Raw genomic sequence first — 22,427 nt, forward strand, 5'->3', positions numbered from 1 at the left:
AATATATTTCCAAAAAACTCCCAAAAGAAACCTAAAAATAAATCGGTACAATGTTGAGATATGGAGATATAACCATAAAATCTAGAACTTAAGAATTTTAGGACATACAAATATAAAAGTATATAAACAGCTACACAAAATGAATGAAAAGAGCTGATTAAAATTTCTTTGTGTGCCTACAAAATAATTAAAATCTGTTAACCTCTATAATTTTCACGTCCAGATGGAAAGAGGTAGGATAAACTTATCAGAAAAGATCTGACTATTGAATTTTATATACACCATAAAAGCATAACCGGCGTGATTTTTATTATAATGGGCGTAGGTATAATATTGAACAAGGGTGGCTTTCAGACATACCTTCATTGTGCCGGTTTAACCCTTGGCGAAGGGTGCGATCCTTTTCAAAATATTTTATATATTTATAGAACCCTTTTTTTACTAAGAGGTAAAATTATTGCGTACCTAAAATAAACACGACCCATTTTTCTCATTTTAAACGGGGCAATTTGTAGATATTTACAGTGATTAAATAAATTTAAAAAAAAACGTAATATTAAGAACGGTTACATTTTCAACCGAGAGCTATGGATTTCATAATTTATTCAATGGAAAAATTAATCTACTCAACCATAAAATTATGTATTCCAAAAAAAACACTCCAATAAATAAAAATTGGGCCAGGGAAAAGGAAAATAGAATTGAGATATACGAAAAAATATTATGAACATTAACATCGTTTAGGGTATGTCAAAATCCTTGTTCACAAATTTGGCCTTTTCCACTCTGTAACATGAATTTGGACACATCGAAAATGTTGTAAATAATATAACTGATCAAATTAATTAAGAGTCATAAAAAATTTAAAGTCATGTTTTCAGGCGTCTCCCAGTATGTAAAATAATTCGGTAAGGATCTTGCATACATTTAAAAGGGTATAATTTATATGTGAAGCACTAACTTTGTGATTTTCAATTTTATAATTAAAATGTAACTTTGTTTTAAAATCACTATAAGTTTTATAGTGATTTTAAAACAAAGTTACATTTTAATTATATTTAAAAGGGTCTCTGCTTAATAAAGCTTACTCAAATCAACCATAGATACTACTGCGAACTCACACACAAAGAGAGGTATGCAGTATATCATATATAATATCCAAACAAATTAGTGTGTATGTCAATATTGGGTGAATGTTACGCATGTATGGTATAAAGTGATCACTTAGCCTATCATAGGTCATAATCCCTGTAAATACACTGACATCCGTATTTTTCCTCATCTATGTTGAGATGTCAAAATATTTTTTAATTTTTTTTTTAATTTCTTAAATATACAATAAAAAACTGGGGTAATCGGGTAAAGTGTTACTTTTTAAAAGATATAAATAGGTATTATCGTGGGATTCATTAACTTAACTCCCAGTCACAATATTTTTTGTTATAAATCGCCTTGACAGTATTAAAAAATGAAATCTTTATAAACCTGGGGAAAATTAAATAAAAATACGGATCGTACAAGTTTGCAAACATTTAAAAAAGAATTAAGTGAAGGAAAAACAAACAACGTTCATCCCACAAGAAGGAATGGAAACAATCTAAATATTTTAATTCCCCCGAGACAGGTAACAGGACCATAAAAGAATGAGGAGGAAGGAAAAATGAGATAACAAAGACCCAAAACATTGGAAGCTGTAATTTGGTTGGAAACGTTAAATTTAAAGAATGAAATTTATTCATTTAATGACTTACAAGATCCATAATTATACGAAACATAATCCCCGTATTTTTTAAATAAAAACATTTCATCGGAACATTTATAAGTTATAAAATAATCTCGAATCTTTAATCAGTCTTGATATATGGAAATATTCGGTGTTTTTACGAGCTACTTTTTCAAATTAAAGGAGTTTAAAAAAATTGTGAAAATTGACACATACCATAGAGTCCATAACGCCTTTTAAAACCTGGTGTACATATTAATAGAAATAATAATTCTTCTTCTTACTTCACTAATCAAAGCCTTCCTTCTTCATTCTAACCCCTTACCCGCATCCAACGGTACATAGGGCATTGCATCGTATAGAAGCAGTTTTATCTTGATCATTTAATACACGAAGGAGAGGCGATCTGCCCTGCAGTTCAGGTACCAGTTCGAGATTATATTAAATAAATATTAAAGTGAAAAAACAGTCATGTTTATTTTGACCACTCTGGCAATTGAAGCCGGGACATTCAGCGCGTTAGTCAAACGTTGTAACCACTGCACTACGAAGGGGGAGAAATCCTCCGAAAGAGAAGTTTAATATAACATCGTTAATAATAATACACGGTGAAGGTTGAGACGTCACTATTCCAATGTAAGTAACATTTCAAGGTAAGATATTATCAAAAAATTATTAATATTTAAAATACTTGTATTCTTAATAAATGTTCTGACTGTTGGTTACACTGGGTAGGCGGTATATAAAAGCCGTTGAGAGGACTAAATTAAGTCAGTATTTGTACTTCAAACCTTCGTCGAAATTTTTTTGATTTCCTCTATAGATAAATACTGGTTTACTGTTTCTTTAACGAATCTGTTATTTTTAACTAAGCAAAATGAGAGACGATTTTATTTACAAATACAGAAAACAAAAAAAATATTAAGATGTGAAATAAAATTATATGAGAAATAAATAATTCCACTCCTTTTCACGCGTTTTTTCGTGCAGCCAAAAATAGACAGCAAGAAAACGAGAATGTATAAAACATAATACAAATAATAAACGAATCGCATCACTTCCTAATCGATAGAAAGGGACAGAGGTAAGGACGACGGAAAAGCGTAAGGGATGGAAAAACGAGAGAAAAAGAAATAAAGTTCGCCCCACACCGCGGGCGGAACTTTCTCGACATGGAATATTCAAACCACTCAGGAAAGGAAGCCGAGAAACTATTCCCATTTGGAATGCGGAGATAAAACGGAAACTAAACTTATTCGGGATACTAAAATGGCCGAGCGGCGAGTCCTCCAGCCCAGGGGTCCGAAACGTGTGGCTCGCGAGCCGCATAAGGCTCTTTAAGCAATTTTCTTCGTCACATTCAAAATAACATTTCCTACAGAAAATTTTACTATTTTTTTATTAATTATTCTGTCCATAAAAGAAAGGAGAATTTTCAAATCGGAGGGCATGTATGACAAGATGTATAGATGTGAAGGAGGCGAGGTTGTGTATGTCAGGACAGAAGAGTGTGGCGTTCCATCCTTTCTGTCTACCCCAACGGGGAAACGGCGTGATGGTAGTAGTAGTAGTAGTAGTAGTTGAATGTGAAAAGATACCTTTAAATATGTTTTGAGTAACTGTCTGTTACTTTACCTTAAAAAAACTGTTTATTTTAATAGAAAAAGGCATTATCAAAATGTTTTTTTCGCTGATTTATACATCTATGAATCTCTGATTAAAAATCAGTTTCCCAAAAATGTTTGTTTGTACTTGCGAACATTAAAAAAATTAAGTTAAATTATTATAAAATTGAAAATTGGGTCCAAAAATTTTTCCTAACCGTTTTGCTAACTCACGTTTGGCTCTTTTGGTCCAAGAGGTTGCCGACGCCTGCTCCAGTCCTCCAGTCTCTCATTCGCGTACGTTTAACCGCAAACCGCCGGTAAAGCTGTATGATTCCTGTACGGCTTTCCGGCGGTTGCAGTTTACCTAGCGGCGAACAAATAGACACGAATGCCCTACTGTGTAGGGGTGCAGGGAGCCACCCCCGACCGACATTCGCACTCAAACAAGGAAAAACGGCGCTCCGCGGGAAACAAAGGACTTCTACAGCCCTTAGTATATTACTCTCGAATCTTTCATCGTTCTAGATTATTAAAACGTGTAGACTACCGTTATTTTTTCATTCGAAATGCCAAATTAATAAACACCAGTTTAAACAACGATTAGTATTTACCCATTGCGATAAACCCAGTTGAAAAACCCAATCTGTATACTATAAATTCGGTATATTTCGTATATAATTACTGTTTGTAATTAATTACTCCAGACGATTTATAATTATTTCAGACGAATTGGTTGATGGCCATCTCACGCTTCGATTGGCTACAACAACTGCTATTGGCAAAGTGATCTTACCAGCTCGTTATGAGCGTAGTACTTCAAAAGTTACAAAAATAAACACGATCATAAGTAAATATAACACTCTCCTTATCATTCATCGTTCACTTTGTGTAAGACCACTTAAAAACACTAATTCATGAGTACCGGTTTCGGAATAACCATTCCATCATCAGTCTACAGTTGACCTGACACTTGCATAATACCTCTTTACCAATATAGGTTTATTTCATTACACACGACTAGTTTCGAAAACTACGGTTGTTTTCATCGACAGATGTCGATAGACATCGACGATCATTGTTAGTTTTTGTGATCTCCTTTCGATGAAAACGACATTAGTTTTCGATACTAGTCGTCTGAAATAAAAAAAAACTCAAGAAGTGGTATTATACACGCGTTTAATTTTTTAAAAAATATTTGATAAGGAGAGTGGTATAAATTTTAGTGTTTTAATTTTTTTGGTGTTATAATAAAATAAGACTTGGCACGATCAGATCAATCAAAATCTAAAATCTGGCGGTGTCAAAAGTCTAAGTAATCGGAGGGCATCTATGACTAGATGTATGGATGTGAAGGAGGCGAGGAGTTTATGTCAGGACAGAAGAGTGTGGCGTTCCATCCTCTCTGCCTACCCCTGCGGGGAAACGGCGTGATGGTAGTAGTAGTAATAATATTATTGTATCGCATTATCATACTGATTGGGCAATATTAATTCGATTAAACATCGCCCTGATTATCATATCTTAATATCTTAATGATTCCATTAGCAGTGAAACGGCTATAAATTTCCATCCCTACTCCGAGAGAATTTACTTATTTAATGCGAAAAGTTTGAGGGGGATGCTGAGCGGCTTTTTTAGGCCGTGACTTGTTCAAAACTTGGAACTAGGAATTAATTGAAAATTATATTCCTGGAGATAAAATAATTAAATACTCTCGCTAAGTAGGTCGAAGTTAAATGAAAGGAGAGGCAAAACCTTGAATCCTTTTAATGTTTAATTCATTTACGTTATCCATCCGATCGATTTCAGAAACCGGCACAATTTTGAATAACTAAATATTGTATATACTCCTACCTTACCCTTTTCAATTAATTACCGTGTAAATGCCCCAAGGAATCAATTAATATCCAGTCGCTTGGTCTAGTTAAATGGAAAAGACAGGAAAGAGATCGCGTAACGATCGAGATTTTTTCACTGTAATATTTATTCAATATTACCCTGGACTGGTACCTGAAGTGGAGGGCTGATCACCTTTCCTTCATGTGTAAACGATCGAGATAACACTGCGTTTATATGAAGCAGTGCCCTATGCACCATTGGGGTGCGGATAAGGGTTTCAATTAATATATTATTTTAGCAGCTGTCAAGGTGCACGCTCTCCACCATGAGCAATGTTAAGTATTGGGTGTAGTGTTGTTTCAACAGATGGCACTGCCATTGCTGTTAAAGAGTCTATTTTGTCAACAACAACAATGAAAACATATTTTTACCTGTCATAAATATATAAAAACACCCGCGTTGCAAAGTTGTGTTAAAATTTCAAAGAAATCGGTGAAAGTTAACAGACTATCCGATATTGCAGAAACGACACATATTTTTATTAATGTAGAAATCAAATAGACTCATATACATACTATCACTATTGATGATAGAAAATAATATCGTTAATTAAAAGTGTTCACTAGCTCTATTCATAAATTACTATAAGACAACGAGAGAAAAATGTACATAAATTGTATTCAAAGAGCATTATTAAATACAAAAGTTTTTTCTTTTCATACAAGAAGTGATATGAGAGTCCTTAACCCTGATGAATAAATGGTCGCTAAATTATAATTAATGTCTAATCAACGCAAATAAACGCTAAGTATAGTAATACTTTTACGAATCGTGTTAAACCCCCAGCGGACAATCCGTTTAAATCAAATTCAATTTATAATATTGTACAATACAATAAACTTCCAATCGAAGGGGAGGAGGTTCGGTTCCCACTGTTTTGTAATTACTCACATTATAAGGGCATGTGTTGAAGTGGGGAGCGAATGAGACCTAGTGTAAAACCAACACAATTATTATCGTGGTATTTCAAAAGTATAGTTTTATTTTTTAATTAAAAAGAGAAATATTTGTGTTTTTTTACAAAAATAATTCAATTTCATACTATTTTTGTGAGCCTAGAGTGAGTGGTAGAGTGGGTTCGAACCCAGAAACTCTGACTCAAGAGTCCGCAACACTAACCACGGGACCACGGGACCACAACCCGACACTTGTTACAAAAATAAACAGGATCAGAAGTAAATCTAATGAGATTTAAAGATATAATTTCAAAAACGAAATGTTATATACATTTATGAATAATCTGAATCGAACCATTTTTTAGTTATCTGTCAGCAGTCTGATGATGTCGATTAAGACGAAACCCGATTGCTGGTCAAATAAAACTCATGTGGAAAAAACTACATAGTTGTTATTTTATTCTATAAAACGAAATTTCTAATAAAAACGTAACTAAAGTATTTTATTTATTGTTTCGGCATTAACTTTGTGGTAAGACATGTTACAATGATTAAAGAAAACACTTGTTTTTTACCACTCGAGTTAACTCAAGTGGTAAAAAACAAGTGTTTTCTTTAATCATTGTAACTAAAATAAATTAAACACAATTTGTCGGTCCTCGTAATATTATAATTTTCGAGACACTTATTTGTTTGCCTTTTGACATTAAAAAAAAAAACGAAATACTTGTACGAAAATAAATTAATTAATCAATCACGAAACTAAATAAATCAATCAATCTAGGTGTTTTTATTTTAGTAATATAATTTTTTTTGCAGTGGGTATATAGTTCTACTTTCTCGAAATCGCTAGTAACTGAAATAAAATTGATGAAACTTATTTGCATCAATAATAAAATTGCATGACATTAGTAATTACGAAAGTTATCCATCACAAATATTTAAGTTAGTTTAGATGCGACGGAGTATGTTGAAACTACACGAAAAACAATTATCTCGCAGTCGAAGTACTTTAAAATCCATTTGAAATGTAAATTGATGAAGAGATTAGAAACTGGAACTAGAGAAGGATTCTCGGAATAAGTAATGCCCCTGGAAAATGTAATTCTGTGGCCAGTTAGCAGTCCCCTTTGGTGTGCATCCACAGTACCTATGTACATGCACAGACATACGGACTGCTTACTTCTGGCTCTCAGGTGGGTACATTACGAGTAATGTCTGGGATGCAACACCCACTCTAGCTTAATTGAAGCACTTCTGTGTCGTACTGTTACACACCAAACGAATATAACACTATTGGCGAGCACTCTAAGGGCTAAATTTACACGAGCGTATTGGCATCAGATTGTGATTGCTTTGCGGACCGATTAACGCCTCCAGATTGCCTGTAACAGGAAACGTATACCTGCGAGGCTCTTATGATATCCTGGTATTTGTCACAGTTATTCTCAATTAAGTCTATTGAAGAGAGATACGTACATCAATCTAATTAAAGTCGCTTGATACAGCCACTATACACGACGATTTATCATACTAATTGCTTTATTTATTGATTCGGCATTTACTTTGCGGTAAGACATGTTGAAATTATTAAAGTAAACACTTGTTTTTTTACCATTTGAGTTTATTTAAGATAACTAGAACTAGTTTACATTTAGACCTGAAGATGGAAGCTTAGCTTCCGAAACTAGTTGTCTTTAACAAACTCAAGTGGTAAAAAAAGTGTTTTCTTTAATAATACTAATTGTTGTTATTTTTTTAAAATTATTATAAAATATATATTTACATTTTGTTTTATTATTGTATTAAATTGCATACCAACCAATTGTATATAAATAAATAAAAACATATTTTTTAAATTTAAATTAATTGAAATGTAAACAAAAAAAAATATATATATATCCGGCGTTATAATTCATAGACATACACAATTAAGCACGATATTATAATATCATATATTAATTTACGCGCATTTATATTGCTTTATTTTCTGATCCGAGCTTAAGAGGTCTAATTATCTGTTGTGGAAAATGGCTGCGTTATTAAAGCTCCGAAAGTTGATTCGAGTCATCCATCACATGGCTAAAATGAGCATCAATTAAAAATTCAAAAATAATGTTCACAAAATCAACAGCTCGTAATAATTGCCGCGGGATCGCCGAGCAACGCGATCACCATAAAGAAAAAGTATGCAGGCAGTATCGTAATTAAAAATAATGATAGTAATAACAGAGACAATGAAAACATCAGGAGCATAATAAATAATAACTTATACAAGAAATGAAATGATACAAAAAATATTGAAAAAGAATATTACGTGAATACAAAATTGAAATGCATCTCAGGATTTAAAGTAATTAGTGTTACGCTTATGATTTCAAGTGCGTTTAATTGCTTCATGTATAACTTGTTTATTATCATTGTCTTGTAAATAAGGCAATTAAAAACAAATTAAAAAGTTGTATTCAATGATTGGTTCACAAATTATTTCAATCACCGCACGCGAAGACTTATGCAGTTATTTCTTAATGGCAGTTGGAAAGAGAAAAAAAAAACATGACGATAATTTGGAGTTACTAAGAACAACACATTAGCTCTTAATACATTCAAGCTGAGAATGTGCCTTAGTTCGTTGAGAAACAAAAGAAAGAATAGAAAAACAAAGAAGTAATGAATAAAAAGTTGGGGTTTTTGCCATTTACATTAAGTGCGTGCAACAAATAAACCATTTTTTTGTTTTGTTGACACAAAATTTGTTACAAAGTGTGTGGAAAATATTTTCAGCATTTTAGTTTATCCAAGGTTGTCAATCTTGGCACAGGGTGTTCTTAATGGTGGCCTGTCAGCCGAGGAAACAGTTCCGTTTGCCACACGAATAGCTTCTGAGTCACTACACATTAATAATTCATCCCCAGTATCACAAACAGCCTTATGCGGTCTAAATTGATTTGGTGACAAGGAAGGGGGTTCAAATATTTTAATCGATAATGTACGTTTTCACATGAAGCACGCAATCATGAATTTCACACAAAAGAATCGTTTATGTGTAAAAATAGTCGTATCCAAAAAATATGAAATCGTTATATTTTATAGAATAAAATTACGAGTATGTATGTAGTTTATAAAACGCATAGTGTTTTTAATTATATTTATATGAAAACATATAGTTATTTTTCTGTTTTCTAGATTTTTTAATATTATTAAAATAGTAAACGAAATGTATCATCTTAATTTTTTAAAATTATATCTAAAATACATTTTTTAACTGATTAGCTATAAATGAGTTTTGCTGGCAGTAGATGTACTCTAGTTTTTCTTTTCTTTCCTTTTTCACAGTTTCTAAATAACACAATTATATTTTAATTGTGAAAAGACAACTTTTTAATTGATTTAAACTTTAACAGCTGTTATTATTCAAATTCCCTGTACAACGCCCGTTGAGCTGATAATTCTCAAAAATATCTCTTAACAAATTAGCCAATTATTTTTATTATAAGATACAGTACTGTAGCGTCTGTGCCCATCACGCGACAGATACTCCAGACTTCATATTTATAACCTAAGTTAGCCGATTATAGCGACTCTTTTTTAAGTCCGATGTGCATTATTTATTACCGGCTACTGTGCTTGTAAATATCTACATGATATTCCTTCAAAAAAATCTTATTTTCCTCGAAATCATGTTGAGTAGATGTAGGTACTTTTGCAGATATACGACTCAATCTCTGAAACATTTCACTTCAATTATGACAGGCATACAGTTATTACAAAAATATTTTTTATAACACGAATTATTTTTCTTCTTCTATTACAAAAAATTAAATCATCTCATAAGACCAAAAGAAATTTATTTAAATGTCGGATTTTATAACGTATTATTAATAATAGAGACGCATTTGAAACTATTTGCACAGTCAATGCTAAAAGAAAAGCACCCAAAATTCGCGAAAAAGGACAGGATTTATTGAATCGTGAATCTTGTTTATTAGGTTCTAAAAAATCCGTGAAATAATATAAAAATTAACAAGTTTAACAAGCTGTCTGAGAATTTAAATACGAAGTCTATTTGGCGCTGAGAGCCCATTCCATAAGCCAGAACGAATGATGAATATGAAGCGAGGAACAAAATATCTGAATTATTCATTCATCGTGATATCTTCATATTATAAATGTGAAGCGTCGAGATTCGAGAGTTACGATTAGACCCGAGCACAATTCGTGGGCCGTATTGATAATGTACGAACAATATGTGGGCATATGTAATTACGTACCATTGACAAAACAAACTGGGCCATGCCGAATTTAGTATTCAATGAAGGTGGTCGCTTTTGTGATATGTTTTCTATCAAACGTAATCCCATACAAGGCTACAATCTGAGATGAGAAGTCGTCAGCGGTGTGAGATATATTAGTATAACACGACACGAATAGCGGATCTTACTAAGATGAATACAATAATACGCCACACGGATGAATGATAATTAATATCAACAGCAATATATGACAAATTGTCTGAGGATGATATAAGCAGTCTCATTAAAATTCAGAATTAGTTAAACACGAAGCTCCAAAAATAATCATATTTTGAAGAAATATGAGCCATGTGAAAACCACCGGGTATAATTTACAAAGTATGTAATTTACGGACTGTACTCGTATAATCATTGAAGAGAATAGGGCGTTTTAATCGTATGCAGAAATACATATTCAGTGATTTCTCAACCGTTTCATTGCTTCGGATTGAGTGGTTTACTGCCGGCCAAACGACATCACCATACCTCCCAAAGTAATTACATTTTTATGACGACTGTCGACAAAGGTTTCGTATAAATTAAGCCTCAAATTTATTCACTAAACACACATCGCGAGATAATTTAAGCAAGCAACTCCCGAGTTCTGAGTACTCAGTCACCGTCACCGTTGAAAAAGGTTTATCAAAACATATCAGTTGAAGTGCTCCTTACGGTCGTAAACTTAGTGGCACTTGTAAAGAGAAAACCTTAAAAGCAAATTATAATATTTATATTCATAGTAGGTACTTTAAAAGTAGAAATTAAATAGTAATTGCCATTATCTTATAATGCTAATTGATACCCACTACTTCAAGAATGTGGGCCTAATCAATAGCCAATTCAAATAAAAACAGGAGAGATTTATATGAGCCTTGAATATTATTGGAATTATTTATAGATTTGGCGTTTAATTTGTAGAACTTCATTTTAATTTATATTTAATTTTAAATCAAACACTGATTTTTAGAGCCTACTTAGTTGTATTTTATTGTTGAAAAAACACACAAAAATCTATTTTGTGATAATTGTTTCGCCTAGTTATGGCATTTTCAAACGAATGTCATTTGTCATCATTTTTATGTGTTTTTTCAACAATAAAATTTACAACTTAGTAGGCTCAAAAAATCAGTGTGTGATTTAACATTTAATACATAAATTAATGGAATTATAAATTCAAATAAAAAAGATCAGATAATTTTCACGAAATATTTAGACTTGCGTGCGGTTGATTTACAAAAAAAATACAACTGCATTATTTTTTAATTAAATTTTAAGCATGGGCTCAATGTTAAGTCGGAAACTATCCTCCGAGCGCCAGGATCGCAGGACGCTCGAGGAGATAACTCGCATGATGAATCGGTCGTAATGCTAAGTACTTACCACCCTCAGTCTCGTGCCAGACGATGCCCTCTAGCGTGACGGAGGTACCAGGCTCACAGGGGCCGAGGCAGTCTGGCTCCGTGATGGTGCCCACACTAGTGCCTACACACACGTCCGCACAATCCTGAAACAAAACAAGGCAAATTAGTTTTAGGCATTAAGAGATGATGAGATACGTACATAAAGAAATTTCGAATAAAATATACCGTGGGTATACTGGCAAAAAACGTTCACTCTAAAATTCGTATTTTTTTTTTGATTTGGCGTTTAATTTGTAGAACTACATATTAATTTATGAATTAATTGTTATATCAAACACATATTATTTGAGTATATTAAGTTGTATTTTATTGTTAAAAAGCACATAAAAGTTAATATGATGACAATTGTTTCGCCTAGTTATGGAAATTTCAAACGAATGTCGTTTGAATTCGTTTGAATATGCCATAGCTAGGCGAAACAATTGTCACAATATTAATTTTTACCAACAAAAAAAAATTAGTTTGAATAATTCCTGTTATTAAAGTTGAATTTAATTTTAAAATCACATATACTCGTATATGGCAATTTAACAAACTAAACTTACTAACTAACTAACCATCACGCTGCTTCCCCGCAGGGGTAGGCAGAGAGAATAGAGCGCCACACTACTCTGTCCTTGCAAACATTCTTCGCCTCTTCCACGTTCATGCATCTCCTCATACATACCCGCCGATTGTTACGACTCCTAACCTGACCACTTTCAAGTATTTGGCATACCTGATCGTGCCAAGTTTGCATTTGACAAACTGAGAGTTCAATTTACTTTTAAAATCACAAATACTCGTATATTTCAAACTACTTAGTGTATTTTGCTAGTTTACAGAACGTTGAAAATTTTGTATTTTAATCATTAAGTCAAAATATCATATTTTCCAGTTTATTGCCAGTACACCCACGATGCAATTAAAAACCATATTTATAACTGAGCGACAGATCGTCAACTTAGCACCCGTTTGAACCATTTACAAAAAAGCAAAAGTTTTTTTTTCTACAGCATTATTCACTACATTAAACACATTTAAAACTTAAAAAAATTGCTGTAAATAAAAAAAACCTTCAACTTTTTCCTAAACGGTATTTTCAAAGTATTCCAACAAGCGCTCAGGCGGAGAAAAATGAATTTTTCTGAGAATAAAGCTATGGAAAAGAATTATTAAGATGAAAAACAAAATTTAAAAATATTATGAAATTCAGTATAATACGTGTTCTCTTTTCTTTTATAGTGAGTCTTTTTGATGTAGCATCAATCTTTTTTCACTCCTAGAAATGAAATTTCTACATTGTAAATTTTAAAAGCAGTTATGTTCATAGTACAAAATACAATAATAAAAATAAAACCCTTATCCGCACCCCAATGGTGCATAGGGCACTATGTCATATAAACGCAGTGTTATCTTGATCGTTAACACATGAAGGAAAGGTGATCAGCCCTCCGCTTCAGGTACCAGTCCAGGGTAATATTGAATAAATATTACAGTGAAAAAATCACTTATATTTATTTTACCCCCCCCCCTGGGAATCGAACCCGGGACCTCCAGAACGGTAGCCGAGCGTGCTGACCATTACACTACGGAGGCGGACAACAAAATGCAAAGATTCAGATATTGTTTTAAATACGATTAAAAATGTTAATTTACGTATCTGTTTAAACAAGGAAATGCGGGCTCATAATAATTTGAATATTCAAAATTTAAATGAATGTTTGTGAAGCCAAGTATCACGAACGATTAAAATAATTATGACATAAAATTAAACATTGAACGTCGGGTAAATTAATGTCGACATTTGATATGAGAAAAACCACATTGTTTCCGTTGGTGTGATTCGAATCCTCTCGTTGAATTAATGAGGAGTCGTTATAAAAAGGTGAATTGAACTCACAACCAGTTGGAAGTTTTTCAACTTGTTTCCAACAAAAACAAGTTTACAGCAGCGCTGTTGGCCGCCTCTAAAAATCGCTTTATTAATGGAATATTTAATACATTTATACGGCCTTTAGAAATTAATTAATGGTCTATCAATTTGATTGATAAATTATTGTATAAATTATTGTGTTTAACAAATTGAGTGATTAAAAGTGTGAGAAGAATAATGAATTATTCCATAGATTTTATCTTTAATTTTTTCGTTTCTTTTATCCCATCAGGGTAAATTCCTTTGAAATCCTTCCCCTCAAAAAGATAAAGATAATCTTCAATGATTTTACTATTTAAATTTTACCGTGCGACTAAAAATTCTAAGTTAAAACATCGTAAAAACAATATTTTTCGTTATTCGTCAAATTAAGAATGTTCGATCGATTGTCTTACCATAATGTAATGGAAAAAAAATATGTTTAAAAATTACGTCTTCACCTTATGTACCAATGGGTAATAAAATATTAAAAAATATATTGCCAAAGTAGTTTCCTACGGCGAGGATAATTATAATTAGTTTTGTGACTCTACCACAAAAATTTATTATTCGTACCGTACATCAAATTCTTGGAACAAGTTGAATAAGACGTTATAAAATGCATAATCATTTGAATATTATAATTTCGGAGAATATTATAAAATCAATGAATATGATAATAAATACAAGACTAAGAGATAAACTAAATACATAGTAAATAAATAATTTAATTGTGTGAATTGTCTATGTTTATTTTAAATGTTATCATTCGTATAAGTATACCATATTATGTAACTTTTTGTAAAACTTATTATTTGTAATCGGATTGTTCACTGTAAATTTGAGAATAATTTTCTAAATATTGAGTGTAATAAATTTCAATAAAGCTAGGGGTTTGTCTTGTAAAGGACTCGAAAATTATAATTATTGTATCCGAAGTACATAATCCAGAGGGAGGTATGGTTGTTATCCGATTCTCCGCGCGTACGTGTTAGCTTTGCGGCGTGTTTGGCATAGCATCCGAGGCGCGTCCGCCTCACAATGGATGTGGACCGTCTGCGGCTGCGTCAAGCCAATACGACCCTTATCAACGGTTGACTAGATCGATAGGCTTATTATTTATTACTTGTGCCGCACGTTCATTCACTTGACATTCTCTGACAATCTCTTTGTTTTCCCGCCTGGTATTATGTCGCCCGGATTATGGGAAATGAAATACACGCCTCGGCCTAAATAGGCGGCCCTTAGCATAAATTTAATACACACGGTTTACATTTATACAAACTTACAAGAGGTTTTGCCACCAGATCTGAATTTTAGTATAAACATTATTTTTTCAGATTTTAGATTATACAAAGTATAAAGTTGCGTCTAATACAAAATACAGGTAAATTATTTTATATTTTTTGTAAACCTTTGAAGGTTTACGTGTGGTCAAATACAATGAAACCTCTCTATAGTGGTCACCTTTTTGGGATGTAAACATGGCCGATATATGGAGAATACCGATCTTTAGAGGGTCTCATACAGGTCTGTTATAAAACCAGTAATAAGTACCAAAATTAAGAAGTAAAATAATATTTATTGAGTATTAATAAGTATTTCTATTTACATATTTGGCAGATTTTCTACCAGCCCACTTGTCATCTTTAATAAAATAAGTTTTTGTTGGCATTGCACGGTCATTAAGACCTGTTTCGTCCGCATTGTAAACATCCCTCGGTGAATAATCCTTCAAGATGAAGAGCAATTTTTTCTCCCATTTTTCAATATAATTAATGTTTACATCAGCTAATTCTGCACAAATCGACTTGAGAGTGATGCTGTGCCGTTGACAAAAATTTTCCAACCACCCATTGGAAGCTTGCCGGATACCGCGAGCTTTACACAACCAATTGAACACTACTTGTTTCACAGCGAGACCTTTTGTTTTCAGAAATCTCCTTTTTTGCATTTCACTTCCACATGCTTCTTTCTAAGTTTTTTTTTTAAATAACCCTTATTACTTATTATTTCGGTACTTGCGTTTTTTCTTTCTCGAACTATTCAGTTTTTTTCACTCACGGCGATGATATCAATTTTCTTTTTAAGCGACAAACATTTTCTTTTTACCGACATCTTTCCTTGTTTACCGCTTCAATGACACAAGTAAAGTAAATATGATTCGAGTCGAGGCGACGCGAGTAAGTTTAAGTAAAAAAAAACACAGAAAACCCTATCTATAACGGCTATAACAGACTGTCAGCCAAATTTCAAGTAAGTGTTTCTTAGAAGTACATATCCGCCTTGGCAATTCAACACGAACCGATGCCTGTTAAGCCGCATTCGTGTAGGATTATCCTCAGTTGGAGCTATTCCCATTTTAAAACGACTTTATTCCCAGTAAACTGACCTTTATAAAGACGTAATTTACCCGAGAATAATAATTTGTTAATAAAGCTTTCGATAACGGTGACAGTTTTATAGAGGGAGCGCATTTTCAAATGTGCATATTTTCTTATATAAAAATTCTGGAAAATAAAAATTGATCGTAATACAGAGGAAGCCGCTGTTTAGAAGTGGCCGCTATTAGTGTCTTTTGTAAGAACGAAATCATCATGTGCAGAAATTATAGAGTTTTTCATAATTTGTAAGCATTATCTTTGAAAATGTCGCTAAACACAATGAATTCAGTCGCGTTTTAGGTTTTGATACGAGAGTTCCGAGCGCTGGTAATTTTCTAGAGAAATTCTGATTTCGAATAGTAGGTTGTAGAGAATGAGATCAAGACGATAAGATCAATCAGAACCTAAAATATAGTGATGTCAAAAGTCTTCGTAACCGGAGGGCATGTATGATTAGATGTATGGATGTGAAGGAAGCTATAGTCAGGACAGAAGAGTGTGGCGTTCCATCCCTTCTGCCTACCCCTGCGGGGAAACGACGTGATGGTAGTAGTAGCAGTAGAATCAGATTAATCTCTTTATTTGTATGGAGTTTTCGTTTAACTGTCAAACTTTTAACATATTTTGTAAATACGTGCCCAAACCGACAAAGCGAAAAGAAAGTTGATATAAGTGTCTTCAAGAAAGGCCTTGTTAGTTTAACAATCGACAGTCGTTGCATAGTACCAGTCCCAGTGAAGCCGACATAACAAGGAAAGTGCACTTAGGCAATTGGGCTTTTAAGCGTCGAGTGTTCATCATTCCTCTCTTGGTGTAATCTACCAAAGCGCACACAACCGAACGACTCTCCATTCATCCAGCGAACATCAAACGGAACTCATCGTGACCGCGGCACATTCCACGTTATTGTTTACAGCATAATCACCACACTACGGAATGGACGCTCATTTAGGAGAATCTAACCCTATGACAGAAATATTTCTGTAGTTACAATTTGCACATATTTGACTCGAACATACACGAATAGCGAGAAAAGACGGAATTCTTTCATTTGTCTTGCATATTTTACAACTACAAATTACCTCTATTTGTATCACAAAGATATTAATTACATTAATTGATTCGGCAGTCACTTAGTTACATATATATATATATATATATATATATATATATATATATATATATATATATATATATATATATATATATATATATATATATATATATATATATATATATATATATATATATATATATATATATATATATATATATATATATATATATATATATATATATATATATATATATATATATATATATATATATATATATATATATATATATATATATATATATATATATATATATCCATTTTTAATTTAAGTTTTACTTGGTAAATACCACTATTTCTTAAAATCTATTATGAATATCACGTATTTCGAGGCATTTCGCATTATTTTCAAACACCGTATTAATAATGGTGTTTAAAATGGTGCGGAATGCATCAAAATACGTGTCACTATAGATTGTAAGATATAGTGGTATTTACCAAGTAAAACTTAAATTAAAAATAGATATTAATATTTACAATAGTTATTAGCAAATCTATTTCCTATATTCACGAAATATGGCTTTGATTGTTTAACGAAAAGTCCACACAAAAAAAAAATATTAACAGAACCTTACACTCTTTCATTCTACCCTTGTCCACTTGAAATAAAAAATAAATACATATTTAAAGATATCCTCTGTTTCCTATACTTATCGATTTCAAGTAATAATTTTCCCCAGTAAATTAACTGACATTTTATTTACTTTCTCAGTATAAAATAAGCATGGTTTTGAGGCACAAAATCAAAATTTACTTTATTATAAACCGGTGCGCGGCTCGAGTTAAATTCCGTAAATTCAACACGATTTAAAAAAAAATGATTTAAAAAAATCTCGCTTGTTTGGAGTTAATACTGCCTCCTGTTGAACACGCATACGGTAATACGCTTCCCGGCTATAAAACACGTAGCCATTCATGCAAGTCAATTTGGACACGGTATCGATAACGTGGGATATTATCAGCTTTTGTAACCGAGGCGCGAAAAGCATCTAAAGAATTAAACATCAAACTGAAACCACGTGAACTAATTTAAAGAATAAACTTCGTGAATAAATATATTAATTTACAACACACTCAAAATGTTGTAAATAAATTATCTGGTCAAATTATAAGCTTAAATAATAAAAATGAAAATGATATTTTCTGGCGTTTCTCATGTGTGTGATTATAATCCAGGACTCGGACCTCACATACTAATAAAAGAGTTTCTGCTCAATAAAAAGCTTCTTTTCATCTCACCAATAGATGTCTCTAGTGAAGTTCTAGTGATTCAAGAACAACGTTTCAAATTGGTTTATGTTTCAAATTGGCTCCAGAGTATCTTAAGGAGCTGTGTATTCCAGATGAATTGGTTGATAGACGTCTCACGCTTCGATCGGCTACAACATCTGCAATGGGCAAAGTTATCTTACCAGCTCGCAACCAACGCATTAAATTTGGCGAGCGTGCCTTTGCTGTTGCAGGACCGACGGCGTGGAATGCTCTTCCACCAATGGTTAGAAATAGTGAGAGTGAGATGATCTTTAGAAAAAGACTAAAAACACATTTGTTTGCTAAATCATTTCCACCATAATATTTTCCCCAATTCATTCACCGTGAAGCGCCCTTGAGGTGTTTTTTTTTACGAAAATGGCGCTATATAAGTTATCCAATTTTATTATTATTATTATATATATAGAACTTCCAAGAATTTGAGTAGTGTGGTTGTCGATAATGGGTAGAATTGGTGAATGTTACACAAGTGATCACTTGAACTAGCCTATGACGGTCGTCAGCCCCGTAAATGCCCAGACTTCCATATTCTTCTTCATCTTTGATGAGATGTCAAAAAACAATATGAATTATTTCATTAATTGATTCGCAATCACTTTGTGCTAATTAATATCTTTCCATTTTTAATTTAAGTTTGACTTGGTTTACTTTCACAAACGGTATTTGAAAATTATGCGGAATGTATCGAAACTCATGTCGCAATAGATTTTAAGAAAAAGTGGTATTTACCAAGTTAATTTATACTTAAAAATAAAATAAAATAAATAAATATATCAATACAGAATAATTGTTTAATTTGCTTTATTGTATAACGGGGTAAAAAAGCGAAAAAATAAACTGGATTTTAACCACGCGATTTTATATTTCGACATTATTAAATGACATCGCCGGAATACAGAAATAAACATGTTGATCGAATGAAAGATTGTTTTGTTTTACGAGGGGACTTCGCTTTGAGGGTGGGCATTTTTATTTCACGCTTCGCATTTTCATTTTATGGGGTGGCTTTATTAATTAAATGGTTTCAACAGAAAAAAATGCGTTTTTTGTTGAACATTGAACTGTTGTTTACCAACTCGTTTGTATCGATAAAACGTGTGGGATTTTTCATTCTGACCTAATAAATGTATAAAAAAGAATAAATAAAAATGTGAATTAAATTATCAACAACAAAAAATAACAGTCGTATACGGGTAGTTTTTGTTTTTGTAACATTTGATAGGGCGGCTTTATTAATTAATGGTTTCATCAACAACAAAAATGCGTTTTTTGAACATTGAACATTAAACCATCTCATTTTATTAAAATTAAACACTTGAATAATCATCCACTTAATCGAGTTTTATTTTTATTTACGACTAGTTTCGAAAACGACAATTGTTTTCATCTTCTGGTACAAATTAAAACTGTTTTAATTTGTACCAGAAGATGAAAACAATTGTCGTTTTCGAAACTAGTCGTCAATAAAAATAAAACTCGATTAAGTGGATTATTCAAGTGTTTAATTTTAATAAAATAATCATGTCATTCCACAAAGTTAATGCCGAATCAATAAATAATATATTAAACCATCTCGTTTATATTGATAAAACGTGCGGGATTTTTCTTATAAATCTAATAAATGTTTTCAAAAGTTGAAAAAATATAAATATGAATTAAACTATCAATAACAACTACAACAACAGTCATACACGGGTAATTTTAAAGTTTTTGCATACATGATTTGATCGTCAATAAAACTCTGTAAATTATTTATCAAATAAAACATGCAAAATAATTCGAACGAGGACATCGAATTGCGGTAAATCAGATGGTTATTATACTTTGCAAGCAAGTTCTTGAGACACGGTTTTTTTTCCAAATCAAATACGCCGTTTAATATCTTTGTGAATGGCCAACCACAAATTACGGATTCTTTCATCCGCGACAGTTGCAATAAAGATGCCCAAAACAGATGACAGTGAATCATTCTTACTTTTTGAATTGGCTGAAAATTATACAATATACTGCTGAATAAATCTGTTGAGATGATCGACACACGTTTAACGATGTCTTTTATGGTCGCCTAGAGCTATATATGGAGAAGAAAATCAACTAATGTCAAAAAGTCAACATGTCTTGCTTATGTAACAAAAATGTTATTAAAGAAATACTAGTATAGTGAAACTTCCCGTTATATGGGGGTGACCGGTGTTGAGATAAAGTCTCGTAAAGGTTTGTGATAAGAGCAGTATAAGTATCTTCAGAGGATAAACCTCAAAGATGAACAGCAGCTTTTTCTTCCTTTCCTCAAAATGTTTTTTTTAAAGGATTGTCTTGCGAAACCTTTACTTTTAGAGGCTTTCTGCAGGTAGGATAGTAAGGAAAGTAAATGTGAAAAATACGGTACAAACACTCAGACCAATTAAAAATTAATCTTTCTTCGATTTATTTTGCGAATGGCGGGAATCGAACCCGCAACGCCAGTTCCTTAGTCGAGCGTCTACCCAACTACGTCAAGGCGCCTGTCGTAAATGCTTACATTCGCCACAAATTGTCTTGAAAAGGATGCTATGCCGTCGACAAAAAAATTACAACGACCCAGGTTCAAAGACAACCAGTTGCAAATTCTGTGCAGCTTCCAATGCTATTTGCTTAAGTAAAAGAGTATCGAGCTTTACAAAAGCCATTGAATACTACTTAACCCACAGCAAGACCTTGTTTTTGTGAACTTTTTTGTTTTTTACAACCGCTTTCTTCATAAAGTTTTTTTTTAAATCACTTTGTACTTTATTATACCGGTAACTTGTGTTTTTCCCATTTCGAACTTTCCGCATAATTTTCTCACACTCAATCCAGCTTTTTTCAATTACGCCGATGATATCAATTTTCTCTTTGAGCAAAAACGTTTTCTTTTTACCGACATTTTTGTTCGTTTACTGCTACAATGACAGAATATGATAAAAATACAAACTAAATATGATTCGAGTGGAGTCTGAAATGCCTATATTCCCAGTTATGTAACCTTTGTTTTATTTAGAGGCAGATTATACAAGAATAATAATTTGTAAATATAGCTTTTGATGACCATGACCGTTTTATAGGTGAGCGCTAATAAAGGTTTTACTGTACATCTATTTTTACATAACAATGAACTTTTCATAAAATCATACTGAAAAACAAACTTTTCTTATAAAAATAACTCCAATACAGACGTTTATTTTTACGGCTTCACTTTACGGATGCTATAATAAACACAATTAATAAAGTTTCACAATAATTAATTGTGTTTTATGTTTGAAGTTCTACGTCAATTATAAAATAAATGAAAAATATTTATAAAGCTTAGCTTAGAATAAAACAACCAGTAAAATTCTGGAATATGTACACTCAAACATCTATTATATTGCACAAATTTGGTGGAAAATCGTAGAAAAAAAGTAAAATAGGAATTTTTTATTTACAACACTTTGAGTGTGTCCAAAATCACAAAATCTTGTTCACAAAATCTAGATTATCTCCAATTACAGGAGTTATTTTCATATTATTTTTTGACATCTCATCAAAGATGAAGAAGAATACGGAAGTCTGGGCATTTACGGCCGCCCCGTCGTCAGCCCCGTAAATGCCCAGACTTCCATATCCTTCTTCATCTTAGATGAGATGTCAAAAAATAATATTTTTTATTTGTTTATTTTTAAAAAGGAACTTATTTTCATAAAAGATAAATAAAAATATCATAAAAAACTTAATATTGCTTATGTAATAGTTTGTGTTAATTTTGTTTTTAGCAGTAAGAAAAAGATCTAAAATATCCCTAGATCCCTAAATCCCGAAATTACAATTGAAGCCCGGTATTATATTTTATAGTCCTGTTTCATCCACATTCAAATATAAATATTCAAATATCTCGCGTTTAATAGTTTTTTTCGGAATCTTTTCACTC

The 22,427-nt window shown here is 32.2% G+C and overlaps 1 protein-coding gene across 2 annotated transcripts in view; it reads right to left on the reverse strand.

Annotated features, from left to right (window-relative positions):
- Positions 1–22,427, reverse strand: part of LOC148301711 (uncharacterized) — a 352,511-nt gene that overhangs the window by 46,831 nt on the left and 283,253 nt on the right. For both annotated transcript variants that reach the window (XM_088272798.1, XM_088272797.1), the window contains one exon: positions 11,798–11,921. In XM_088272798.1, the coding sequence (XP_088128924.1) occupies positions 11,798–11,921 (124 nt within the window). The remainder of the gene's footprint in view (positions 1–11,797; positions 11,922–22,427) is intronic.

Source organism: Brachycentrus maculatus, unplaced genomic scaffold, assembly GCF_059751285.1.
Source record: "Brachycentrus maculatus isolate JH-2025_06_01 unplaced genomic scaffold, ASM5975128v1 h1tg000527l, whole genome shotgun sequence".
Lineage (NCBI taxonomy): Eukaryota > Metazoa > Arthropoda > Insecta > Trichoptera > Brachycentridae > Brachycentrus > Brachycentrus maculatus.